Below are 27,158 nucleotides of genomic sequence, written 5' to 3' on the forward strand. Positions count from 1 at the left end.
CAATAGGAGCCAAGCGGGCTCGGCGCGGTCTCCCCCTCACCCCGCCCCCGCCGCCACTCAGCCGGCGTGGAGTGCTCCACCGTAGGCGAGGGCAGCTCCGCCGGGCTCTGCCCTGAGCCCCGCGGCGTCCCGGCCATAATTTCGTAACCCTCTTCCTCATGGCGCCTACGGGCAGTCTCGCTGTTGCAGGAGCGGCCCCATGTTTCAGCCCGCTTCACCCCTCCTTTTCTCCCTTCCCTTCGCGCCGCTCTCCACCCCCCCGAGAGGTCAAAATGGACTCGGCCGCTGGGGCAGCCGCTAACGGCCCCCTCTGGGTCACGTGGGCGGCGCGTGTCCTATATGAGGCCGAGCGTCAGAGGGAGGGGCGTTCATTCGCCTCGTGCGGGAGGGGAGAGCGGGGTGCGGTGGCTTCGCGATGAGCGCCGGGCCGGGGTCCCTCGGCCGCGGCGATACCGTCACCTTGCGGGTCAGCGCCGTGGGGCTCTACTCCGAGGTGCCTATCCTGCGGCTATGGGGGCTGCTGGGCGAACGCAAGGCTGACTATGCCCTCCTCCACCGCGAAATCCAGGCGGCGGCCGGGCCGCGCCTGGCGGCCCGCCCAGAGCCCAGTGGGTCGGGGGCCAGCGGGACCAGGCTGTGCCCAGGAGAGCTGGCACTGGTGGAGGTGTTGGGCATCTGGTACCGCTGCTGTGTGGTGAGTTGCAGTGCCCAGGGGTACCGTGTCTTCCTGCTGGACGAGGGGTACGTGGTGGCCACATCCGCATACTACTTGGCACGGGGCTGCTCAGAGCTGTTCCAGCTGCGCCCAGAGGTGCTGGGCTGTGTCGTGGCTGATGTCATGCCCTCCCAGGGTCACGAGGGGACAGCCTGTGGGGATTCACCAGTGTCCAGGTGGACCGTGGAGGCGATGGAGTTCCTCAGCTTCCTGCATGGCAAGGAGGTGTCTGGTGTGGTGCAGGAGGTGATAACGCCACAGCTTATCGTACTCGAGCTGCCCCAGCTCGTGGTCCAGATGCGGCAGCTGGGCCTGGCCAAGCGTGTCTCTCCCAGCTGGTTCTGCCAGGTACTCAGGCGCTGCCTGCCTTTTGGCCAGTTAAAGAAGCAGCTCTGGCAGCAGCCTCCAGCGTGTTCCCTTGGAACTTTTGCAGATCCGCAGCTTGTCCATGTGTTGCTCTCGTACTGGCCTCTGTCACCTGCTTTGGATTACTACTACCCTCAGCTTCAGTTGGGTGTGACGGAGCCTGTCCTAGTGACCCATGTCTCTGACCCACACCACATCTACTGCCAGTTGCAGTGCCTGTCTGAGGAGATCTGTTGCCTTTCTGATACCATGTGCCATGCTTATGACCAGTGGGAGCAGGATTTATTGCCCAAAGTGGGCTCGCCCTGTGCTGCCCGTGGGATGGATGGCCAGTGGTACCGTGCCATTCTGCTGGAGCTCATTGGTGAGGGGCAGGACCAGCATGCAGCTCTTGTGATCTTTGTGGACTATGGCAGGAAGGAGACTGTAACCAGAGCTAACCTGCGCCATTTGCCTGCTGAGTGTTTTCGCATGCCTGTCGTCACTTACATCTGTGCTCTTCAGGGTGTTTCGGATGGGGGGCGTGGCTGGTCCCCGTTACAGGTCGATTTGCTGAAAGCATTGGTGCTCGGCAGAGGAGTGAGTGCTCACATTGAAGCCTTTAACTCCTTTGAGCATCTCTATTATGTGACACTCTATGGGGAAAACGGCATTGATTTGAACGGTCTTTTTGGGTCTCAGGCTTGCTGCCTGGTCAGTACTCATGTGAGCCAAACTGAGGCTCATGAGCAGCTGGAAGTAGAGGAATCCTTAGTTGAAGAATTGGGATTGCCACCAGAAGCACCTCCTGTTTTAACACACGGAGGTTTGGCTGGTGCTGCTGTAGCTGGTGTGCATCTGAAGACCTGGACATTCTACAGTGCACGGGTCTCTCACCTCCAAGACCCATCTGAGTTTTGGCTGCAGCTCCATGAGCATTATCAGCTTTTCAGGCAGCTAAGGCAGTGCATGTGGAATTTTTATTCCCATTCCACAAAGCTGGATGGTGCTGAGTGGGACCCACAGCCTGGATCCCTTTGTTGTGCCAGTTGGAACGAGGGTGTCTTCTATCGAGCGGTGGTCACCAGGGTACTGGACACTGGGGTGGAAATACACCTGGTGGACAGAGGCAGTACAGAAACTGTGGGTCTGTGTGCTGTGAAGGAGCTGCTCCCTCGGTTCAGGGAACTGCCTGCTTTAGCTCTGAAGTGTTGTTTGGCAGGTGTCTCCCCTCTGAGAGGGAGTTGGAGTGAAGCCTCTGTGTCTGCATTCAGGGAGATGGTACTGAACAAAGAACTAAAGGTTTGGTTTTTGAGTGTGCAGGGTGACAAATACATGGTTGAAATTTTTGACCAGTCCCAGTTAGGAGAGAGAAGAGTAAGTAAACTCATGGGCCAGAGGGGTTATGCTAAATACCAGAGGTATGAAATGCCCAAGACTTCCCAGAAATCAGATAAGTCTGTGACACAGGCCTCTTCTCTAGTATGTGCTGCAGAGGAAAGCCAAAAAAATGCAGAGAAGAGGCGCAGAGAAGAATGTGATCTAAAGAGCAGTGATAGAGTGGTTGATTCTCATGTGGATGTGATGGTCAGAGAGAGCCCTATTGCAGCCATTCACAGTTCTAGAAGTACTGAACTTTGTTCTCAAGACTATGAGGGTAAGGAAAATCTGCACGCTTCTTTGGGTCAGAACTATGCGGAAATTAAGCCAGGCTCCTCTTGTGGAGGCCACTTAGAAGTGGGAAGTACAGTTAATGTTATTTTGTCATATGTTGAAAATCCTAGTTGTTTTTGGTGTCAGTTAAGTAGAAATTTCCATGACCTTGAGGTACTAATGGATGAAATTCAGGAGCATTGCAAGAATTCATCCCAGCCACATGTTTGGCCAAATCTTGTGTGTTTAGCCCAGTACTCGGAGGATAAAAAATGGTACAGGGCTTTAATAGTTAGTGAAGGAGTGTGTGCAGAAAAAGTAGAAGTCATATATGTTGACTATGGCAACAGAGAGCAGGTGTGTCTAACGAAGCTCCGTGCAATTAGTGAACACTTCCTTAGGTTAGAGGCTCAGGCATTCAGGTGCAGCCTTTACAACTTAATCCAACCTAATGGTCAGAATCCTTTTGCCTGGGATGAAGAAGCCATTCAGACTTTTCGGCAGTTTGTTGTTGATTCATCATCTGACCTTGATCTGAAGTGTACAATATTTGCCTTGGCTTCAATAAATAGGGACCTGTTTAACATTGTAGATTTAATCACGCCTTTTCAGAGTGCTTGCCAGTTTCTCACTGAGAAAGGTGTAGCCAGACCTTTATTTCCTCAAAAGCGCTTGGAATCTTTGGTCCAGCTTCACTCCTTCTATTATTCTAGTCACGGTATCAAAATTGGGAGTGAGGAAGACGTTTATATTACGCATGTTGAGAATCCATGGATGTTCTACTGCCAACTTGAAAGGTGTGCAGATACCTTGGCACAGCTGGCTGATAACATCAGTCGCCTGAGTGAGAGAGTGACCAGCACAGGAACCTTGGGAAAGTCTGGGACCTTGTGTCTGGCAAGGTACTCTGACAGTCAGTGGTATAGGGGAGTAATTATGGAAAGACAACCTAAGGCTAAAGTCTTCTTTGTGGATTTTGGGAACACAGAGGCAATAGAGACAGATGATCTGCTTATTTTACCCAGTGATGCTTCTGATATCTTGCTTGTGCCGATGCAGGCCATAAAGTGTTCTGTGTCTGATGTATCATCTGTTTCCAAAGAAGCTGCAACATGGTTTAAGGAAGCCGTCCTAGAAAGGAGATTAAAAGCAATAGTGGTAGCAAAGGACTCTGATAATACACTGCTGGTAGAGTTGTTTGATGGAAATACTCAAATTAATACAAAACTGAAGGACCTAAGCCTAAACAGTACAGGACTGTGTAGTCATGTACACAATGAGACTTTGTGCTCTAGAAATACAGATGTGAATGAGAGGGATGAGCCTGCAGAGTCCCCTTTAAATGCAGGTAAGCCTCTTGAAAGAAAACGTCGACCCGAAGCCCAGCAAGAACAAGGGAGCAGAAGACACTTAAAAGAAGAAGTTTTAGACCTTTTCCAGCACTCTGTGAAGGGAGATGTGGCAGCTGGATTACTAGGACCTGGTGAAATGCTTAGCAGTAAGGATGCTATTTTGTTGGATAAAGCAGGGGAGGAGTCTCTGCTCTTTTCCCTGATGGATACACTGTCAGATACTAAATCTGATGCTGAAGGCAGGTGTATAATGCTTAAAAATTCATCTGATCTACCACCACAGAAGATAGTGCCAGCTCTTAAAACTTTAGTGTATGTGTCTTACATCAATGACCTGCAGGATTTTTATGTTCAACTAGGGAGTGACGAGGTTCAGCTTAACAACATTTTGGAAAGTTTAAACAATGGGAAATCAGTGAAGGAGCCTTGTGGACAACTTTTCCAAGCAGGAGATTTAATCAGTGCTGTGTATTCAGAAGACAGCCTGTGGTATCGAGCTGTAGTAAAAGAGAAGACTTCTGACAATTCGATAAGGGTACATTATATTGATTATGGTGATACTTCAGTGATTAGTGTTGATCAAGCATGCAGGCTCCCTAAGGACTTGTCATCTATTCCAGCAATGAGTATTCACTGCTTTCTAGGTGGACTTAAATGCAAAAAAAGTGCAGACTGGACAGAGAAAGCACTGTTTTACTTCACCAAGAGAACAAGTGAAATCCTGCTGTCATGTGAATTTGTAAAGAAGGTTGATGATAAATGGGAAGTTATTCTCAGTGACCATCAAGGTATAATAACAGTGGATTTAGCTGATAAAGATCTTCCAAGTAGAGAAAGACTTTTTTTAAGAAAAAAAATGGATAAAAGAGAGAAGAGTGACATGATAACCGTCTGTGAGCCTTTGCCTCCTCAGGTACAAAATGAGATTTCCGATGTAAGTGATTGTAAATCATTTATCTGGAAATTTCCAGAGGCAGGTCAGACTTTAAAAATTTATGTCACAGTGGTAAATAGTCCAGGATTTTTCTGGTGTCACTGTGCTGATACCAAAGATGTGAGCTACATCGAGAAAAAAATAGAGGAAGCTGAAAAGCTTGGGCTAAGCTCTCTGAACGATAGCAAGTCTTGTATTAAAAGTGGTGATACTTGTCTAGCAAAATACAGTCAAGATGGGTGGTTCTACAGAGCTCAGATCAGCAGTGTGAAAGATGACAGTGTAGTTGTTAGACATGTGGATTACGGAAGTGAGGAAGCCATCAGCCTGGAGATGATCCGACAGATGCCATGTGAACTGCTCAGAGTACCTGCACAAGCATTTGCTTGCTGTCTGTCAGGTTTCAGTCCCTCAGAGGGCTCATGGCTTAGTGATGCAAATAAGAAGTTTTATGATATGACTGAAAACCTTGCATTAGGAGCTGAAGTAGTAGAAATTCGGGAAAACAAAGATTCTGAAGTCCCTCTGTGTGTTGTCAAGCTGGAAGCTTCTGGCAATAGTATTAATGAAGAGATGAAGCCTTTCTGGAAGGCTAATAAAGAAACTGGTGACAGTGCTTTCTCAAACCTTTGCAACTCCCTAAAGGAAAATAGCAGTTCAAACAGCAATTTGGGTCTTTGTCTCGACAAAGAAACTACTGCTGTTTGTGGATTAGCTCAGGAAGAGAGTGAAAATGCTTTGTTTTGTTCTGATCCTTTCCTGGGTATAACTTCTGAGTGCGTAGAGACTGCAGAAGCAAATGTGTCAGTGGGAGCTGCCAGTGGGAAGGTTGATGATGGGTACGAGATGGGAAAGTGTGAGAATAGTTTTGATAAAGAGATAGCTCTGTCTGAAGGTGACAGTGATAACAATATGTTACTAGAACCAATGAGAAGCTACAGTCCTCATATTGTGGGGAATGGAATGAAAGCTGTAGAACAAGACTTGCCTGAAATAATGTTTGGAGAGGAGGCTGAGCCGAAAGCAAAACTGACAGGCAGTGCTCCAGCAGCCAGCCTTTTCCTAGGAAAAGAACAAGAACTGCAGAGATTGCCAGTGCTCCGGGCACAGCCATCTGCAAGCAATGGAACAGGGACATTAGAACTGGATCCGTTAGAAATGCACTTACCATGTTATGATCTAAACGAGCTCTTGGAGGAGCTAGAGGGACTTTTGGAAAAGTCCTCCTTTGGTGAAGGAACAAAGGAAGCACTGGAAGCAAAGTCACTTGAAATGCAGGCAGCATCAGGCAGCAAAGCAAGAGAGACGGTGTTGGAACAGGAACTGCTGGAGCTGACAGATGTGAGGGAGGAGACAGGGCAGTTGGGAGCTCTGAACTGTCTTGAAGTTTTACCATTACGTAATGAGAAAGAAAACCTGGTGCCTTCAGTTAGTGACAGAGAGAAGGCAGTAGAGCTGATTGCATCTGATGTTCAGCCTTCTTTGGGAGAGAAGACCAAAAAACTGCAAGCAAATTTGTCTGGAATTCATGAAACAGAAGCTGTACTAGATGATTGGATGGAAGCAGACCCTCCTTCCCTATGGCTGCCAACATCTGGTGGTAGACCTGAGAAAGAACTGTGTCAGAAGATGCATGACAAGCAGTTGATGCTAGGAGCCAAATTTGAGCCCTTTCTGGAACTGGTGCTGCCTAATGTTCAGCCGCCTCAGGAAGACAGGGAGGAGGACTTGTTAGGGCTGGAACATGATGTGCTGCAGAGTTCTGCAAATAGTGGAAGTCAATTTTCATTTCTTTCAAAAGACTCAGCACATCAGAGGCCTGTTTTCACTGTGAAGTCACATGACTGCAAAGTTGAGAAACACAAGGGGTGGCGGAAGAAGAAAGAGGACTGTGTGGAAGAATGGATGGAACAAGACTTGACTGACTCATTTAAAGAGAGTGGAAATACATGTGTTCAGTCTTTAGGCTGTAGGCCTGGGGAAGATGAAAAGCAAAATGAGAATTTGGCTGACTGCAATGCAGGTAAAGTATCTGATTTTAAAGAGTTAAATTATCAAAATGTTGTGTACATTCAAACATGAGAATAGCTTTCTTGTAGAAAACCTAACTTTTATTCCCTAATAAGTTAATGTATTATTGTTAATGCTTTGATGGGTTAAGGACAGCAGACCAAGTGTAGTATCTAATGGGTAAAGTGACAGTCTAACAGCAATGAGTCTTACTTGGGAAGATTAATGATTTTGAGTGGAAATCCATTTCTGAACATGAAGCGCATTTGCAGGACTGTTTGGGATGACAATTTTTAACTTCAAAATATCAAGTAGTTTGGAGGGGGTGGGGGAGCAGTGTTTTGAGGCATCTCATGTTTTTTTTTTTTTGAGGTTTCATTTTTTTTGTGGGGTTATATGAGTTTGGTTTTTTTTTCTTCCTCCTTCATTGATAAGTCATCATTTCTTGTAGCACACCATGACTATCCTTGTAATCTGAAGGGCTTTGCTGTTGGTTCCAAATGTGTGGTGTGGACCTCTCTCAAATGGTGCGACGCTCGCATTTTGGAGGTATCTGAGAAGGGTACCAAGGTAAGTGTGCTTTGAATACTCTTTCTGCATTCTTAAGATCTGGTCCTTCCTTGGTCTCTCTCTAAACTGTGAATATTTTAAAGAACTCTGTTACAGAATTTAAGTATTGCAAAGGCTGATTCTGAATTTATAGACTAGAGAGAAACAGCAGTGTCTCAGCTTGAGTTGGATGATGTCAGCACTTGATGTTCCCTTCACATCAGTCTTTTATTGACTGGGATTATTGAAGGATCTGTCTGCAGTCTGAGACACACATATGTTTGTGGTTCTGTCTGGCCTGCAAGTTAATGTTCTGCTGTGGTGCTGTGTTACCATTAAATGCTCATGCAACTTGACATTATTTTACTGCTGTTTTGAGGAGTTAGTGCTAGAGCAGTAGAAACTGGGGAAGAAACTCAAACTATACTACAAGTAATAATGAATCCACAACTATTCCTGCTTCAGTGAAATGTGTATTGCATTAGCTGTTGGTGGGAGTTAACTTCAGCAGTAGAGGATAATCAAGTGAGCTGCCTTGTTCTACTGCTGTTTAAGCTGGGGGATCAATGAGACCTCTTCCTTCAGTCCAGGGGGAGTGTGTGTTGATGTACACACATGCACAGACATTGTACTTACATAAAGTGACTCTAAGTTATAATTTAAGGTTGAAAATCCAAAAGATCATTACATAAAAGCATTCTCTTGGAAGATTGAATGTCTGAGATGGTGGAAGCCAGCTCTTCTGCTGATAGATCCCTTGGGTGTTTAAAACTAAGTCAGCTGTATTCAGATGAGTACCAGTGTCAGCGATTATCATGTAATGATATCCCTATTCATCAGCTTCCTTCTGGTTCTGATCTAGTCAATGTTTTGCAGCCTTTTTCTCTCTATGCTTGGGTTAGGAGCCCAGAAGAGCCTTGAGCAGCCTCAGTAACTATATTCAGTTTTATTAGAGATTAACTTGTTCCTCTTCACAAGATCCAGACTTCTCAGCACCTCAAAGGCACAAAGTCCTCAATTCTGTTTTCCTACTACTGTGTCTTATTTATTGAGTGCATTGCTGCTGTGCTAGATCCACTTTGGCTCTGTACAGGTCTTGAACCTCTGCAGTGGCAATGAGGAGATTGTGCATCCTGAGAACGTCTGGAACGGAATTCCTGACTGGGCTCACAGATCCTCTGAGGTATGGCAGTGTGATACTGGGCTGGGCAGAACAGTACTGGTTTTTAGAAAGGGTGCTAACTAACTGCTAAATCATGGAAAACATTTATATTATGGAGTAATTAGGAAAGAATAGTAAGGTTTTCACCAGTGTTCTTCATGAAGCACCTACCAGTGGATGAAAAATTTATGTCTGGAACCCAAAACTCAGGTCATCAGCCATGCTGCTGGTGAGGATAACAGCATGAATTTCCAGTTCATTCTTCACATGCAGCCTTTGCATCAAAGTGAAAAGTGGGTAGAAGACTAATGTGAGTTTTAAGGGGGGAAAACAATGGTAAATAGGAGTCCAGTGGTTCTCATGTAAGAAGTTAGTCTAGTATTAAAGGAAACACCTCAGTGGAAGTCCTGGCAATAGTGTCAGCTTCCTAAGAGGATCCCTTTTTGTGTAGGCATTAACCCCTGCAACAGAAAACTTGCAGTCCTTACCAGAGGAGTCCTTACTTCAAGGTAAGTCTACTTTAAGTCCCCCAAATGGGTTGTGTACTCAGTGTTTGAATGCTAATTTTCTAGGAAATGCTTTCTTTTAGAAAATACAGTTGAAACCCTAATTTGAGCTTATGTGGTTGATACTGTGGTTGGGATTTTCTTGATAGCATTAGCTTATGTACTGTCAGTTTAAGGGTGACTACATGCAGTGAAAACTTCTACTGGGTCTGGATTGGAAGCTAATTTAGTATTTATTTATTCATCTAATGGATTGAACCTCTTGGAAAAGCTGCGGTGATTCACCCAAATTAAAGATTTTGGTAGGGTCTTGTGCATTGCCATCAGCATGCTGTTTGTTCTTGGTCATGTTTCTGAGGCAAGGTGAGCAACTGCTAGGCAGACTCTATTAAGCGTTTAGTTTAGGATTTGAGTGCCCCAGTCCCATAACCTATAAATCTAAACCTGTAATAACACCATTTTAATTGTTGTAAGGATAGGTTGGGAATATACATGTACACCTTTATTGTTACTTAAAATTTTGAAGTGTTACTGGTGAACACCTATTCAGTGTACCAAATAAATAGTAAAGGTTCTTTCTGATTATATGCTATTTTTATAATTATGGAGTTGTAGAGGAGTTCTGGTTGAAAGGGGCTTTTCCTGGTGGTAAAAACAGGGCCAACTACATCAGGTTGCTAAGGACCTTATATCCAGTTCTGGAATCTGTCCAAGGATGATGACTCCTAAACCTATCTGGGCAGTTTGTTTCTGTGCTTGCCTGATGAAGACTGAACTGAGTTGGAGATACAATTAGCAATGAATCCCTGAAAGCACAAATGCTATTTCAGTATAACTGTACTGGTTTATGGGTAACAAATAACGAAGCCTGCAATAGAGATCAGGTTGTCTGTTGAGCAAGAAAAAGGATAGTTAAAAGAATCTGATAAAATGTTAAACTGGTGAATCTACTCCCTCAATTCCATCATTCAAATGCAGAATTTGTCTTGATTTTGTGGATTTTTTTGTGGTTTTGAACACTTTGCTTGGCATTAGTGTATGCACCCTCAGCACAAGCACAGGAAAGGTGAGTCAGGGTCATGCACCCATGTGTCACAGAGCTGGATCTTGCTGCACACACTGCCACTGCCTGGAAAGGCAGTTGGAGTTGGAGGTACACAGGGTGCAAAAACTCTTGCAGTGGCTTATGCCAAGTCCACTGGGGGATAGAGTGACTTGAACTCATATATAAGTCTGGGAGCACTGCTGCTTCATCTTCTTGGGTACTTCTGCTGTTTCAGCTGTTTTATCTTTGTATAGTAAGTGTAGTCTTTTAATACAGTCCAATATGTCAGCCCTATAGAGCTGACTTTTGATGTTAATGCCTTTATACACATTTATAGAAACATGTTGATGGGTCTAATCTGTGTTATTTCTTATAGAAAAGCAAACTGGCTGCAGTAGCAATTTAGCTGAAGATGCTCATGTCCTCCAGCATTGTTGAAACCAAGTGACATGTTGACCACGTGAAACTGAACAAGTGCATGTGTGTGAAATGTTCCCATGAAAATCTGTTTGTGGGAACAAAAATACAAGTGAAATATCGAGTGGTTTATTTTTTCTACCTAACTGACCAAATGCCTGTCACTGCTGAACTTCCCTGTAAAGGAATGGAGTTGGCAGACTGGTATTGTCAGCTTGATTTTTTTTTTTTTTTTTTTTTTTTTTTTTTTTTTTACAGCTGTTGTTGCTAGACTGTTACTGTTAGCTTGTTTCTTACAGCTGTACTTTCCTAAGTAAGAATTTGCCTCTTGACTGTCATTTTTTACTGACTGGGGGTGCACTGACTTGTATGGAGTTCATGGTGGGTGGTTCTTCAACAAAGGTTTCTTGTGACTTTCTGAATATGCTACTGTGTTGTACAGCACTGCTTTCTGATGTTTGCTTTTGGAAAAGTTGCATTGTTAAGTGGTTTTTTTCTCAAAAAAAAAAAAAGTTGAGGGTTTTTTGGGGGGAGGTTAGGGGTGGGGAGAATTTTTTTTTTCCCATAGGGGAACATAGTTGTTTTGGGTTGAAGTCTTGAATTTGGTGCTGTTCTAAAGCAATGGAAGGAGCTGGAATAAAGCTTTGGCTGGCATATACTGGTTTGTTAATGCGTTTTAATGACTTGTGTCTGTTCCTGTGCAGAAGCCCAAATGCTGTGTGAGGGCTGTTCTGCAGTCACTGGTTGTGTTTTGACCCTAACCAGCTCTCTAGAGCACTGTGAGCTATGGTGAATGCTTTGAAACATTAATTTCACTTAATTAATTGAACTTGCTGCAATTGCACTAATGAAAGATGGAGCTTTTCCTGTGAATATGAAGAACCACTGGAATGGCTTTGCTGCCATGTGTGCAATGTGCCAAGGACATGACCTGCAGCTCTTTTAAGGAGCCTCTTGCCTTTTATTGTCCTTCTCAGGTGTTGAAAAGGGGGTTCTATTTTATATTTATAGTGTTCCATGCTCCTGTACAGCATAGCTGCTTCCTCCTCTTGAGAAGCTGTGGCTTTTTCATGCTGTGGAGTTTCAAGGACTTGGGAACCCAAGCTGCTGACAGTGAATCTCACACTAGAAAGACAAACATGTTTATTTGCTTAATAGAGACAATACACGGCAGTAGGCTGAGTAGAATTTAATTAAATTCTGAAAGACAAGTCTTAGGTGTTACTGCAAGCTTATTTTAAGATCACAGATTATACATAGTAATTACACTGTTAATTTCTGTTTGCTTCAGCAGTTTTGTTTGTAACCTGATTTTTGAAATGAACAGAATTTAGAAGACACCCTTCCATGGGGCAGCTCCAGGCAGTTCTGATCCAAAAATGAGAGCCTTAAACAAGCCAGCCAGGTGGCTGCTGACAATCTTTTTTCAGGTCCTACCATTGCTGTTTGTATCTGTCAGTGGGAGCCAACTGCTTCTTGTGTCACCTAGAGACCATTGTGAGTATACCTGGACAAAGCTGAGTGTCCAGAGAGCGTTTACTACCAGGAGAGACCTCAGGAGATAAAGCAGTGCTAACAAGGACCATGTACAGGGAGATGTACAGGTGCCACATCTGTAATTTCCCCTGCAGTTTGACTCTGTGGTAGTGGTAACACAGATATTGACAAGGGAGAAGCTGCTGGAGCTTTGCCAAAGGGCAATTACAGTTGCTACAACAAGAGTGACCCATTCAGAAGCTTTTGGGATATAAACATATTCTCTATCTATGGCACTAAACACATCTTACATTTAAGTGAATTAAGCTCCTGTGAGGAGTCCTGTGTCTGGACTTTCTCTGCTGTGAGCTGAACTCTTTCCTGTAGCTTTTACTGTGACTTATTTTAATAAGAGACAGTTTTGAAGACCACCCTCCACAGTCATCTCTGACTAGAAGGAGCAAAAACTTGCCCCAACTCCCAACTGTTGTCAGAGCACAGCTGAAATATTTAATATCTAAATAGAAAAGTGGTGGTTTGGGGGTTTTCTGTTTTGTTTTTTTTATCCTTACACTGCAGTAAAGGCTTGCTGGATGCAAACTGACATAAAGCTTGGTAAACCAACCTGTAGCTGAATTCCTTGGAGCTCAATCTGTCTCTCTGCAAAATCTGACTCAAGTCAAAACCAGAAAGAGCATTTAAATTATCAAGTGATTTCCCCTAAGCTGCCTACAAAGCAGAAGTTACTCTGTTGCAGTATTTCAGTGCATCCCACTAACTCATTTGAAAACCTCTGTTATGATTATGTAACTTAATGCCTTGGTTTTTTTTTGTTCCAGACCCTAACAGCTTTGTAGGTGTTTAATGCCACCATGTGTCTGAGCAGTGTCTGGCCAATATTAGTGTCCTGATGTCTATGGCTTTTTCAGTACTTCTCTGTATTCCTTATTCAGGGTCAGCTGGAGATGTGTCAATATTGGTTCCAGGAATAACATTGGGTCCTATGCCATCCACAAGAGGATCCCACCGATCAAAATCTTTCTTAAGACCTTTAAGATGGGGGAAAGAAAACCCAAGTAGCCATGAGTTAAGTAACCAGCTTTTTGTAAAACTACACTGAATAATGAAATCAACTTGGCAAAGTAGGGGAGGAAAAATGTTTTAAGGATGGAAAAATGATACTCCAGATTTTCTTGTACCAGAACAAAATGTCAGTGATTTTCCTCTGAGTTGCTAAGAGTACAAAAGTAACTGACAAACCTCTAGAAAAAGTCTGACTTATTTCTTATTTTTCCCCTGACACACTTATTTTGATCTTGTTTTAAACTGAAGGGTTATATAAAAAGCTTCACAGGAATTAAATATTAGTTAACTTCATATTTTGCTGTAAACAGATACTTACTCAGATGTTTCTGTAGGAAGGCTAATGAAGCATGATTGCTGATATCAATAGCTTCATTTGGATCTATTTCTCCTTTTAACTTGAAAAATCTCGCAATGATTCCTCCACTTACAAAGGTGAAGTCAGGAAAGCTCTGATGCACTGACCCCCTGAAAAAATTACCATCAGGCTTATAAGAATACATTAAATTGCCTGATTAAAAGATGCACAGACTTCAGTCATATGTCTTTAGGAGAAGATAAAACAGGTTAATCTCACAAGCATGCAAGATTAGCAGGAAATTCTGCGCTAAGCACAGACAGGTGGAAGGTTTGTACATGCTCGCTGCAAGTCACTGTAACTGCAACAGCGATAATGAGGATGCTTGGCAAAGCATCAAAATCAGATTGTCTCCCTGCTCTGCAGTGCAGGATAGAGCCATCCCTCCCCTGGCTGCAGAACTGTCCCCAGAAGGCTGTTTAAAGTGTTCAGATGCAGGTGATGCATGAAGCCCAGCACAAAGCTTATGCCCCAGGGCAGGAATGCACACCTTGGAGTGTCTTAAACTTGGAGTTCTTGGCTGCTTTGAGAGGTCTCTGTCCTTACTGTGGGGGATGTATGGCTAACTTAAACATGCAGTGAAAACCTGGGCCACGAGGAGAGACAGTCATAGAGTATCATCTAGGCTGGAAACGACCTTTATGATGATTAAATCCAACCATTGACCCAGCACTACCATTCTACCTCTAAACCATCTCCCTCAGTGCCACATGTACATGTCTTTTAAACACCTCCAGGGATGGTGACTCCCCCACTTCCCTGGGCAGCCTGGTCCAATGCCTGAGAACTGTTTCAATGAAGAAGTATTTCCTAACATCCAATCTGAACTGCCCCTGGTGCAACTTGAGGCCATTTCTTCTTGTTCCCTGGGAGCAGACCCTGACACCCACCTGGCTGCCCCCTCCTGTCAGGGAGTTGTAGAGACTGAGAAGGTCACCTGAGCCTCCTTTTTTCCAGGCTGAGCCTCCCCACCTCCCTCAGCTGCTCATCAGATTTGTGCTCTAGGGACTGTCTGTCTTTCTGCAGTTACATATAACTGTACAGCTCCAACAAAAGCTTCAGCCATGGAAATGATGGATCCTGGGCACTTACTTGATAGTGATCATTTTCTTGTTTGTGTCATTGGAGATGAGCTTCTTAATCTTTAAGATGTTCTCAGCCCACTGGAATTTTTCAGAGTTGATAAAAAGCAGCGGTTGCTGGATGCTGTTTTGGTAAATGTCATCACCTACGGGAAGCATCCATACGTCGAGGGCAATGCCACACCTGCCAAAAACATCTGGATATTGGCACAGAAGCAGAAAGTTTGGAAGTTCTGAGCATGCTTTGAGTTGCACAAGACATGGGAAAGAGAAAGTCTCTCTGATACTGAACACATAAATGATAATTTTGTTTCCGAATTATCTCCACTCTGGGGGAAAAGAATTAGTCCATTCTTGCCATTTGTTGGTCTCCACTGCCAGGTGCAGCTGGGCTGCAGGATCCCACATTATAAGATGCAGCTATTGTGTTCCACCATATCCCCACACTTGGAAGAAGCATCGCTGGAGAAAGCAAGACATGCCAAACAAAACTTTTCTTCAGGAGCTAATTAGTAGTCGGGGGATCCTACATAAAGTGCCCTGCTCCAGACCTCTCAAGTGCCAAATGTCTCTGTCCTTGTTTTGCATACTTACCTGAATCTCATTTCTTTGCTGAGACTTTCAATAACTGTAGCACCACCAAAAGAGTGTCCCATCACAGCTATTCTGCTAGTATCAACAGAATCCTGTCAAAAAAATCCAGGTGCTGTAAGAGTCTTTCTTTCCCAAACTTTTTTAAAGGGAGTAATTTTTTTAGGCAATAGATCGTATTGAAGTAGGTAGAGCATCTTTCAGCTCCATTACTATCTACCCAGCTTGGGATGGCCTGAGAATATGTTCATACATCTACAGTGTGATCTTCAGAATACTTTACAGGAATCAGTTTAGAAATGGAAGGGGGAAACCAGAACTATTATTAGGTGTTTAACAAAATGCAGCTGCCACCTTTTCACTCACCTTTAGGCTGTTCCAGTCGAAGTCTGAATGTAGTACATTTGTTACTTCCTCTCCTGAACTGATTTTAAGAATGAGATTGAGAGCTTTGATACACTCCTGTGCTCTTTGCTGCACCTGGGGAGAAAGACAGGTTGGGGCAGAGCAGTGGAAGGAATCATCAGACAACTGCCAGGCTTGACAGCCCCTTGGACACAGGACTTACTCTGATTTTTAATCCTCACTAAGTGTCTGATAATAATACCAATTATGCTGAACTTCAGACTGGAGCCATCTGACGAACAACAAAACTGGTTTTTGGAGGTGTAAAGAGCTGAAGCTCTTGCTCAGAGCAAGACACTGCACACAGAGAAATTTATCCCTGTAACATGCACCAAAGGCCTTCAACTCCTTGGTCCTGTCACTGCTTAAGAAAAAGGGTTGTGGGGATGTGCAAAGGCTTAAGTTACACAACTCCAAGGAAGGCTGACTCGCTTCTCAGGCTCACTTATGAGCAAATGTCATTCCATCACTTGCCCCATCAGACAATAGCCTTGAAACTGTCTTTAGATAAATTAAGAAACAGTGAAGAAGCCCATCCCATTTTTTTATACATACTTGTCCCTGAAAACTGTAGTGAAGCTGTTGCAAATAAAGGTTTTCATTGTTCCATGTAAGAACAGTTTTTGACTGCTATGTCAGTAAAAGAAAAGCTTCAAGAACCAAGGAACAGCAGTGATCTTGGGAACCACAGTGTGTAGGCAGCCAGCAAAATGTTTGTGCATCACTGAATTTCAAATAAATCCCAATCTCCCAACTTCTCCACTTGTGAAATTTGCAGACATCGGCTTCTGGAGGTTATTTCCAAGCTCAGACATTGACACTCAAAAGTAGGATGTTGTACACATATAGGAAATGACTCTTGTACTGTTGTCTGTATGGCCCAGGGAGATAAAGAGAAGCACCTCCCTGACTGAGTTTTCATTAGGAAAAAACACTCCCATATTTTAAAGGTCAAGTCTATGCTTGGGGGAGCTTGTCATTATGGCCCCATAATTACATCTAGCATGGATACTGCTTATTATAAAATGGCAGTCTTCTCTGTTTACATTGCTAAAAAACACCTTCAAGCGTGGTAAAGACTATAAAGTAAACATCCCACTCAGGGCAGCCATGATTCATCTTGCTATGGAACGGTAAACAAAAGCTAGAGCAAGCCTGAGGCCACGCAAACACTTGAGCTCAACTCTGTGTCACTTTTAGGCTGGGCTGGGCAGTAGAAGTATGAAGACACAGAGAAGAAACAGTAAGTAGAGTGGAACCAGAGGAGAAACAGATGACTCAGCTCAAGAGTGCAACTTCAAGAAAAAGCTTTGCTGAGGGAGCAGTTTATGCTCTGAAGAAAGCTATTGTTGGCTGCTCCCTTCAGGGACACAGGACCCGATCCATTTTTATATATCCCCGAGCCATGGCAGAAGACTGCTCCCTGAGCCAAAGGGAGAGTCTGCTAGTCCTAAATACAGCACTCCTGCCACACTTCCCAGAGCACAGAGCCAGCCCAGGCACCTGCTTATGGCGCAAGCAATGCTCCTCCTCTCCAGTTTTCAGTTTCCTGTAGTAGATCCACTCCTTCTCCATGGTAGGTGTAGACTCTTCCTGTGACTCAGAGACGGACCTTCTTTTACAATAATACGTGGCTGAAGCGGATTCATCTCTGTAATATCAAGAGGAGGTTACTTCTGGGTATGCATTCCATTTGGTTTGAGATGAAGTCAGCACAAGTTTCAGATTTCACTCATCTGAAGAAATCCAGCTATCGACCATTGCTACTGCAATTGCAACCCAGTGTGCACAGATTTTCTAAATAATGCAATAACCCCACCGAAACTCCCACCTCCTCTATATTCTTCACCTACTTTATATTCTAATAATAAGAGAGAAATAGCGTTATCTGAAGAATGACAAATGATATCTACCCCAAGGCTTTTCACTCTAGGGCTTATCTAAACAAAATTCCCTTTGTTTAGAGAAGAGTTGAGCTATGGGTAGTGTGGGCAGGGCTGAAAAAGAGATGTTAGTTTTTGTTTTATTAAAAAAAGCCAGAAGTTCTTCTTTAGAATAAATACCATTCAGTTCAATGTGAGAAAGTTTCTTTCCATCAGAACTCCAGAATGTGCAGCACGCTCACCTGTGCTCCACAGCAGCCACTATAAAGCCCTGAGAAGCCATCTCTATGCAAATAGCGGAATAGATTGTCCTGCAATAAAAACCACAACCTGGTGAGATGTCATTCTTTCAATTCCACTGCTCTTTAAATGCTGACCACACTAGGTATGCACTAGTCATTCAGTATTTCTTCCATTTGAATTTGCTACCCAGCAGAGCAGGATTTTGTACAGCAGGCACCAAAGCCTGTTCACAAAACCTTGGTACTGTTTTACTGCCTATTCAGAAGGGAAAGTGCTACTGATTTTTAATAAGTAGGACACACAGCACTTTGCATCTCCAAAGAGTTGTCAAAAAATCAACCAGCTAATCTTCACAACATGCTTATAGGTTGGTAAATATCTTCACTTCTGTCATACAAGGGGAAAACACAAATGGAGCTCAGAACAACCTGGTCTAGTGGAAGGTGTCCCTGTCCACAGCAGAGATGGTCTTTAAGGCCCCTTCCAGCCCAGGCTGTTCTATTATTCTGTGACCAACCATACACCAACCCTGCTGTTGTTTCAGTGGAGGCATAATGACACACAGCAGCCTGTTCTTAAATCTGTTTCAGCTCCACAAGGATCTCATCTCCCTACAGGAAATCTGTTCAGAAGCACCCTTGGAGACTGCTATCTCCATGGACAACAAAACTAAAATGTCAACAAACTGCAAAATTACCGAAAAGCTCCAAGTCCGTGGGAAAAAACAAGAAGTGGATATTTTTCTCCTGGCTTAAAAGCAGCATTTGACTTTGCAGGACAGGTCACTGAACCTAGATAAAAACAGAAGTGTGCATCATTATTACTGAAATGAGAGAAAGCATTTGTTTGTGTGGGAGAGATCCCAAGAATGTGGTGACCACTGATATCAGAGCAATCACCTGAAGATAAGGTACCAAGTCTCATCTTTAAAATAGAAGGCAAATATGGATCTGATTCTGAAAGTACTTTCTATTGGCAGAAGATACTTGCCTTCTCCTCCTCCCATCCACAGCCTGGCACAAGGTGTACATATCTCTTAAACCTTAATAATCAGGCATCCAGGTCTTGCTGGTATGCAGACCTCAGAATCTCTCTGACTTTCATATCTTTGCATGTTTCCCTGTGGGATTTAAATCCCAACATACAGGTGCAGCTTACCTAGAATAAACTGCCCAGACACTCCTATCCACAGCAGTCAGGGACTGCCAGAGAACTGGGTCACACTCAGCACTGAGCCTCATTACACAAACCCATCCCTCAAAAACACACTTCTTTGCTAAAAACTCTTTTTCAGCCCTGCAGCATTAACACCCTGCTCACGGAGCACTGAGGCAGTGAGAGGCAAAGAATAAAACCAGAACCAGTCTTACCAACATAATAATGGAAAAGCCTTTCTCCTACAACTCGGTACAGATTAAGGAAGTCAGAGAGTCCCTGATAGTATTCTTTGTCTGGAATCCATCGTGCCTCTTCGATATCTGTGGCATCACATGCTGGATAATACAGGCGCAAGAAGCTTCCCTGGGATTAGAAAAAAATTTTAAAAAAAATAAATAAAGGAATATTGGTACTCATATATGGCAGAGAAAATGGAACATAAAAACATTTATAGAAAGGGTTTCAGATGCAAGAATGCAGCTCAAGAGAATTATGAGAATCTCATGAGAAAATTATTATCATATACAGGCTTTGATGCCAATCCTATGTCATAATCTTTCTGTGCCTACAATGAATTTAAAGCAGCATGCAATAAACATCATCACAGGTGGAGACACATTATCACCTTCTCTAGGTTAGCCTAGGGCTTATTAGAAATGTTTCATTTAATTAAGTTAATTATTACAAACACTCACTACCTATTTGCTCCATCCAGCATCTTGCTGGATCTTTTCTTCCGTCTTCCTCACTGGGAATGGTTTGATGATGCATTTTGTTACGTTTTATAGGGCTGACTGTTAAAGGGTGACTGAAGATGACCTGAGAGCTGGAGCACTTTTCCTAAGATGACAGGCTGCTCAGCCTGGAGAAGAGAAATCTCTCTAACATGGCTGTAGTGTTCCTGCCTAAACTGAGCAGAGGCGGTCAGCAAAGCTCTTGGGCAGCTGCACTGCAAAGGAGAACAATATATTGCTCTTCCTCCTCATCAACGTTCACAAGTCTCCCATGGTCCATCTTTCTAAACACAGCTTTGTTAACCTGTGTTTCATCTGCCTCTGTTTCTTATCACCAGTTCAGATCATTAAATATCTGCACTCCAGGTATCCCAGGAAAGCACCCAAGCTTTCCAGACTCACAGGGACCCTGCATACCCCCTTGTCAGTCGTCCTCCTTCACAGACAGCAGCAGTGTACCAAGGCACACCCCAAAGCAGACTTTCCAGCAGATGAACTGTGTGCAATTTGCATTCTTACTTCCTGGTTTGCAAGGGAATTTGCAAGACCATATTCAAATTCACTGTCTTGCTCCAACTGTACTTTTAGTTTAGCAAGTTATGATTAGGGCCAAAATAAACGTGAGCTTTGAAATAAAGCCTGATTTCTTGAACACTAATTTATTAATTTACCAAAAGTTTGTTTAGTGAAGCTTGTTTCTATTCACTTAACAAACTTAAACCAACCTTTGACACAGAGACCATTATGGAAGAACTTTCCTCCACATTTGTGGTGATATTAACTTGATCTCAGAATAATCCCAGTGAACCTCCCCAATGACTAACTGTTTACCAGAAAGGGGAAGAGTCATTATCTATGCCTTGGAGAACTGCAATTGTTCATAATGCTTATGTAAAAATACCCACATGGGCTGACTGCAAGGAGAAACTCATCACTCCTCTGTGCTGATACAGAGTAAGCTCAGTGAAGGAAAACACATGAACCATTACAAACTGATCACAAGTTCCACTATACCTGGCTAGTCTGAGGAGTAAAACCACAGTGTAAATGCAGGTATATTCTCTCCAAGGCAAGAGGATTTGAAATGGAAACTCACAAGCAAGCTCATTACTTGTCTGCTTACTGTCTGTATCTCATTATTGTGTCTTCTCACTGTGCTAACCTCTTGCAGAGCTGACATCCTGTTGTTCAGAGAGATAAAATCTCAAGAAGACATCTCATCTTTTACCCTGCAGCTGAAACGGCATAGGCTCATCTCCCAACCCTGCACATGCTCATCTCCCAGCCTTGACAAATCCTGTTGGGATCTTTGCAATGAGAACAGCAACAGTCACAGACACTGCGTGTGGAATCTCCTCAGAAGCCCAGTGCAGGAGGGAGCAGTGGGGTGGATGAGAAGAACCCCCTGGGTCCCAGGAGGACACAGTTTCTCTGCAGTATCTTGTGTAGGAGAAAGGCAAGGATATTAGGAAGAGGGAGGAATTGGCCATGGGGATGGCTTGCAGGTTACATCCATCTGGTAATGCCCAGTACACATCCTACACCAGGATGAAGACGATAGAAAGCTCAGCTGTGTCAGCATGGAGCACACAGACAAGACCTTCTGCCTGATTTATCTGTAAAACTGCAGCCAGTTGTTTCACTAACATTGTAGCTTAAAACCAAAGGAGAAAGAGTCGAGAACTTTACCTCAACTGCATTTTCTGTCATCAGGTCTGTACATCCAACTGAGTGTGGTCCCTTTCCTTCAGGGATCCTGTAAAACTGCTCAGTGCTGCTGGTGCTCCACATTTCCATTGGTGCCTTCACCGACAAACCTGGGAATAAACACAAAACAAATCTAGAGGCCACCATGGCCTCTGTGACCAGATCACCCACACTGAAACAAACCCAGCATGCTGAAGATCCAGAATTAGGAAAATCAAGATTGAGCCAATACAGAAATCTGCTAGTGAGAAACAAAGAAATCCCGAATTGTCATGTCAACCTGACCTGTTCTACTGGGGAATTTCCTTGTTGTATCCTGAATCCCAAGGAGCAGACAGCACCGTGCACTTACAGAAAAGTGGGATGAAACCTTTGGTTGGCAAAGCCGCGGCGGCACTCGGGAGATCTGCGGTGCTACGAACCGCACAAGGGGAGGATTCTGCTGCTCCTCAAGGAAAACCGGCCTGTGCATCAGGGGGAGCGGGATGTCACGGAGAAACACAACGCCGCAGCCATTCTTCCAGGAGGAATGACGAATCCCGGGTTCGGCCCCCGGCGAGACAAGATCGGGCTGCCCGTGCCGGAGCGGGTGTCGGGGCGGTGTGGCCGTACCTGCGGTGACCCCTCCGCGCCGGGCTGGCCCCGGCGATGTGCAGAGCGCGGGGGGAAGCAGCCGCATCCCGGGCTGGGCTCTATCTGCCGCCTTCTCCTTGTGGAAGGAGACACGGGGCCATCCTTATCCCGGTACCCCGCCGCCCGGCCGGGCTCTCCCGGGGCTGGCCTGCCGGGGAAGCACTCGCGGGGCGGGACTGCCGGTGCGAAGTCACGGCGGCTCCTCCCCGGAAAAGCCGCGGGGCCGGCGGCCGCTCCGCCCCGGAAAGGTCCCTCGCAGGCGGCGGCGCGGCGGATCTCGGTCCAGCGAAGATGGTGCGGAAACTGAAGTACCACGAGCAGAAGCTGCTGCGGCGGCTGGACCTGGTGAACTGGGAGGTGTCGGGCGGGAACCTGGCGGAGGTGCGGGCGCTGCGGCGGTACCGGCTGGGCCGGCGGGAGGACTACGTGCACTACAAGGCGCTGGCCCGCGCCGTGCGCGCCCTGGCCCGCCGGCTCCGCGACCTGGGCCCGGCCAGCGCCGCCTTCCGCGCCCGCTGCGCCGCCGCGCTTCTGGAGAAGCTGCACGGCCTGGGGCTGGTGAACAGCCGGCAGTCGCTGGCCGTCTGCGAGAGCCTCTCGGCCGCCGCCTTCTGCCGCCGGCGCCTGCCGTGCCTGCTGGTGAAGCTGCGCATGGCGCAGAACCTGCGCCACGCCGTCACCTTCGTGGAGCAGGGGCACGTCCGCGTGGGGCCCGAGGTGGTGACAGACCCCGCGCTCCTCGTGCCCCGCGCCGTCGAGGATTTCATCACCTGGGTGGACGCTTCGCGCCTGCGGCAGAAGGTGCTCGACTACAACCAGGAGCGCGACGACTTCGACCTGGCCGCATAGGGCTGCCCTGCTGCTCTGCCCCAGGACACACACCCCAATAAAACCACGGCGGTGCCGCCATCGGATACTCACACAGCTGCAAAGGGAGGCAGAAAGAAACCGTGCGCTTCCAGTGTCGTATTGACCTGCTCCTGGCTCCCTTTTGCAGCTAATAGTTCCGTTCATCCATGCAGAGGAGCTTTCCTTACACATCCACTGCTTCAAGAATACATCCAGTGGCCCAGCTCCATCATTATCCTTGGTGTGCCCAGCACATCATCCCTGGCATTCCCAGCTTCATTAGCAGCTCAGCTCTGCCATCATCCCCAACGTGCCCAGCTCCACTGTCATCCTTGGCATGCCCTGCTCTGTCATCCCTGCAGCGAATCTCCATTATCCTTACATCCCAAAAAGCAAAAATGCTTGGAAAAGTCTCTGCCCAGTCACAGGAGAGGATATTGGTCAGGTTTAAGTGCTTGGCTGCTTAAAAATAGCTGCTGGAAGGGATTTTAAGCCAAGCCAAGTGGCTGTTTCAAGACTGAGTTTGGCAGCTTCACTCCTGTTTTTTCAAGAGGTTCTCCTGGTTCTTCCTTCAGCTGTTGGATGCACAGGAATCAGAGTTGCTTCTGGAACTATCCTGCTATCAAGGAACGAGGGGTGAATGTGGGGATTCTTGGGGGGTCAGCAGTAAGCAAGGAGGCCAAATACTGCATTTCTGGAACTGTTAAAGTTTTAGCCAAAAATGGAATTTTAAAAAGCCAACTCTATTTCCATGTGAGGTCATAAAGGGAAGTTTGATGCTTTGAGTTCAGTGTCTTTGCTTTGTGGGGTTCCAGCTGACAGTTAGGCATCATTCATGGATCTAACTGGGGAGGTGTTGGAGCAAAAGCTGATCTAACTGTAACTGCAGATTTGGGAGAACTTTTGCATTTAGCACATTAGCCAGGGGCTGTTGGGAACTTTGTTCCCTTTTGATAAAAAAAGCAGAAAAACAAAAATAAAACTGTTGGGGTTTTTTAGTTGGTGAAGAAACATATGGAGTATTTTATAATATAGTTTTCTCTGAGTTTACTCTGATTTTTAAATGATCCAGTAAGCCCTGTCTGCCATCTTTCAGAACTTTTTTTTTTAAGTTTTTATGTAACTTACATAAGTCTGGTTTTAGTTTAATAGCTAGAAAGCTATTACTGAGTTTTAAAATGTTTATGCTGGGAATGCTCTCTTTCCCTTACCTACGGCTATGAAAGGATTTGGCAGTAGGTTTAGGAGCAGAGCTGTGATTGTCTGTCCCAGATCCAAAGGGCTGGAGTGCACCTGCTGTCAAAGCTCTGGATTTGGATGCCTTAGTGTGGCTTTTTTTAAACAGGAAAGATGCTCAGGTGAGGTATGTTATGGAGGTATTGTGTGACCACAATCTGTCAACAGGTATTGTGGCTGTTTGTTAAAAAGCAAACAAAATGGTTACATTTCTACCCATCTCATAAGCCAGCTGTACTAAGCAGAATATTAATTATTAAAGCAATAATAGGTATTAAGAAAAGGACACTAAACAGGTGGATAAACCCTTTGCCTATTACTGCTGTTTGTACTTGCATTTATTTCAGTAATCCCTTTAACAACACCTTAACAACCTTTTCCTCAGAGTGTGCACCTTACTTATGGTAAGAAACACAAATTGAAAAGACAATTCACACCCAAAGCCTGACTTTTAAACACCTCCCCAGCTTTCTTCTAGAACAATGCCATTATTTCATAAGGTGCCTTATTCAGGTGCAGATAAAAATGGTGCTTTTGCTGTGCTTTACTCTTCTGGGGAACTTAAATAACAGCACAGTGACTTTGCAGGACCTTTTACTACTGAGATGCTAAACTGCTGCTCTAACCAGTGTGTCCTTGGAGGAACTGCAGAGAAGGAAATACTCCAGCCTGTCAGTCTCTGTAGTTTACATCACAGGCCCTTTCTTTTCATATTAAACCAACTTTTCATCATTCATCTGTGCACCTTCAGCATCTGCAGCAGAAGAGAAATGCCCCTCCTTGTAGGCTGTTAAGCAGTGGGAATTGATTTCCCTAGAAATATGTGAGGTAACAGCATCCATCACCCCTGCTCTCCTCCTGTGATATTGGAAATCAAATTCTTATGTTCTTTAAGAAATCGGGCTGTGTGTGTATATGTCTGTGTGTGTTTTAAGTCTGGAATTTCACAGCTGTGCTGGTTGTACAGTAGGACACTGAGATGAGTGTCCTGCTTCTGAGTTTTTAGCAGACAGAGTCCTTGCACACCCCTGACCAGAGCTGGGTCCGCTTCAAGTGCGGTAAACAGATAAAATGGAAGTTCCAGCAGCACACCCACATTCCTGCTGGTGATTACAGCCAGGGAAATGATAGCTTCCTCATGTTCCATGGTGGTTTTGCCTTTAGTTCCTGGGATTGAGTTTATTTTCCAGAGCTGATGTGCTGTGACTGCTGCTGGGTGGTTCCCACAGCGGTTCCTGAGCTGGGGATTGAAAGAGCACAGGAAGCAGCTCCGACAGCCTTTCCCAACACTTGGATAAACATGGAGGCTTTTGTTGAATTCCAAGGCTGATCCATTGTCAGTATAAATTGGCACAGCTTCCATGGGCCTGTGTGATATGATCCAACGTTGCCCTTTTTTGGGCCAGGTCCTTCAAACTCTCACCTCCAGCACTCTGGGCACTTGCAGCAGGAGAGCTTGTGCATGTGAGAGTGGCAGGATGGGGTCCTGGGTATCACTGGTCCCAGGTGCTTCTTCCCTGTATCTTCTGAAGTGGGCTTGATGTTCCTCAAGCAGCCCAACATCTCCATGAATCTCGTGGGAAGTTGCTGGTGCTGGAGGTGGTGGTGGTGCTGGTAACGGGGCAAACTTTCTCCATGCTTGACAAAATTTGGTCACTGCCACCTCCAGAAGTGCCTGTCCCAGCAGCTGAGGGGTGCCAGGGGTACCAGCTTCTCTAGCAAGGGAGGAAGGGGCTGCAGGGGGCTCTGGGAAGTGCAAAAGCCATTGGCAAACACCAAACAGTTTCCAGGCAGGAGCTCTCACTTGGATAGTGGGCAGCAGGAAAGGAGGTTTTACCAGAGCATATGGTTTTAGGTTTGAGGGTTTTTCTTTTTTCTTTTTTTTTCCCTTTCCTTTTTTTTTTTTTTTGGTTTTTTTTTGGTTTTTTTTTTGTCCTGACCTTGGCTTCTCCTTTATTTGAAGGCTGCCAAAGCGGGGAAGCTGAAGCTGAGGAATGTGGGAGAGCTGAAGGAAAGAGTCCTTCACACTGACGCCTTTTGTGCTGCAGTGTGTAAAAGGCTGAGGCTGTCACTGAAATGCAAATGTGATTTTTCACTGATCTGAGCTCCATTTTTTTTTTCCCAGTAAACAACCATGCTGCATGTTCTAAAGGCTGATTCCATCTGACATTTTGGTGTGGCTTAGTGCTGACCTCAGTAAATCACTGACAGCACATCACCGTGAGCACAGGGGCTGGGGAAGGATGGTACATCCCCCTTCTCAAGATGGGAAATGGAGACTGAAAGAAGCAAAGGTGGAGCTGGGCAATTCCCAAGTTTTTGGGTGATGGTCCTACATCCTGGGCTAAGCCAGGGCCTCCCAGCCTTGCTGAACGGCACTGCCCCATGCTCATCTCTGCAGCACTCCCCAGTAAGAAACCCCATAGCAGATGGAAATGTCACTGTCCCCTTTTTGAGCTCTGAGTAATGTTTTAAATACATCCACTCACAGATCTGACCCTAGATATAGAACCAAAGAGCCATTTCTCATCACCAGGGCATGGGATCACCTTAAGCCCCATGCCAGATGCCAAAACATTTCAACATTCACTGGGTCTGGGGGATTATTATCTTAAGAGTTATGACAGTGTTTACCTGAGAGCCCCAGCCCTTGTCCCTGCTTTTAAATAAACCATTTTAGGCAGTGAAGCATCTTTTCTGACCCATTGCTTTCTGGTTTGGGCCTGCAGCAGGACTTTGTGGTGGGAAACCTGTCTGCTGCGAATCATGCCCTCTCACTTCTCTGCAAGCACAAGTCTCTTCCTCCTTCATATCACCTGATTTTGAAGAGAGAAAGTGTTTCACTCCCAACAGGCTGCAAAAGGGGAGGCCATTAATGACAGACAGATGGAGATCTGAGCATATCCTGTTCCTCCTGGAGCTACCCTGTGAATCCTGTGTATCTCCAACAGTAAATCACCACAGCTTGATCCCATACGTCCCCAGCAGTAATTCACCACAGTTTCTGGGCTGCTGTGAACACATCAGTGGGG

General features: G+C 45.3%; 3 protein-coding genes across 9 annotated transcripts; 2 read left to right on the forward strand and 1 right to left on the reverse strand.

The window, feature by feature from the left end:
* The first annotated feature begins 356 nt into the window (after positions 1-356).
* Positions 357-11,460, forward strand: TDRD6 (tudor domain containing 6). Of its 5 annotated transcripts, XM_048296936.1 has the most exons (5): positions 359-7,022; positions 7,461-7,579; positions 8,652-8,741; positions 9,172-9,229; positions 10,648-11,459. In XM_048296936.1, the coding sequence occupies exons 1-5, from the start codon at positions 416-418 to the stop codon at positions 10,707-10,709; spliced, it is 6,936 nt and encodes a 2,311-aa protein (XP_048152893.1). In that variant the 5' UTR covers positions 359-415; the 3' UTR covers positions 10,710-11,459. The 5 variants fall into 5 exon arrangements, with proteins under 5 accessions (XP_048152897.1, XP_048152895.1, XP_048152896.1 ...); XM_048296937.1 differs by lacking the exon at positions 9,172-9,229 and having other exon boundaries at positions 10,648-11,460; XM_048296940.1 differs by lacking the exons at positions 8,652-8,741; positions 9,172-9,229 and having other exon boundaries at positions 357-7,022; positions 7,490-7,579; positions 10,648-10,716.
* A 348-nt stretch (positions 11,461-11,808) lies between these two features.
* Positions 11,809-22,184, reverse strand: PLA2G7 (phospholipase A2 group VII). 3 transcript variants are annotated; one of them, XM_048296942.1, is made up of 11 exons: positions 22,021-22,184; positions 21,391-21,518; positions 19,180-19,330; positions 18,507-18,600; positions 17,809-17,877; positions 17,187-17,334; positions 15,645-15,758; positions 15,282-15,373; positions 14,698-14,871; positions 13,567-13,715; positions 11,809-13,213 (listed from the first exon to the last, which is right to left on the reverse strand). In XM_048296942.1, exons 1-11 carry the CDS (start codon positions 22,085-22,087, stop codon positions 13,110-13,112), a joined length of 1,290 nt encoding a protein of 429 aa, XP_048152899.1. In that variant the 5' UTR covers positions 22,088-22,184; the 3' UTR covers positions 11,809-13,109. The 3 variants fall into 3 exon arrangements, with proteins under 3 accessions (XP_048152899.1, XP_048152898.1, XP_048152900.1); XM_048296941.1 differs by having other exon boundaries at positions 21,694-22,184; XM_048296943.1 differs by lacking the exon at positions 22,021-22,184 and adding an exon at positions 21,761-21,847.
* A 65-nt stretch (positions 22,185-22,249) lies between these two features.
* On the forward strand, positions 22,250-23,675 carry IMP3 (IMP U3 small nucleolar ribonucleoprotein 3). The gene has a single exon (XM_048296946.1). The coding sequence runs from the start codon at positions 22,333-22,335 to the stop codon at positions 22,888-22,890; it is 558 nt and encodes a 185-aa protein (XP_048152903.1). The 5' UTR covers positions 22,250-22,332; the 3' UTR covers positions 22,891-23,675.
* The last annotated feature ends 3,483 nt before the right edge of the window (positions 23,676-27,158 follow it).

This window comes from Corvus hawaiiensis, chromosome 3, assembly GCF_020740725.1.
Source record: "Corvus hawaiiensis isolate bCorHaw1 chromosome 3, bCorHaw1.pri.cur, whole genome shotgun sequence".
NCBI classification, from domain to species: domain Eukaryota; kingdom Metazoa; phylum Chordata; class Aves; order Passeriformes; family Corvidae; genus Corvus; species Corvus hawaiiensis.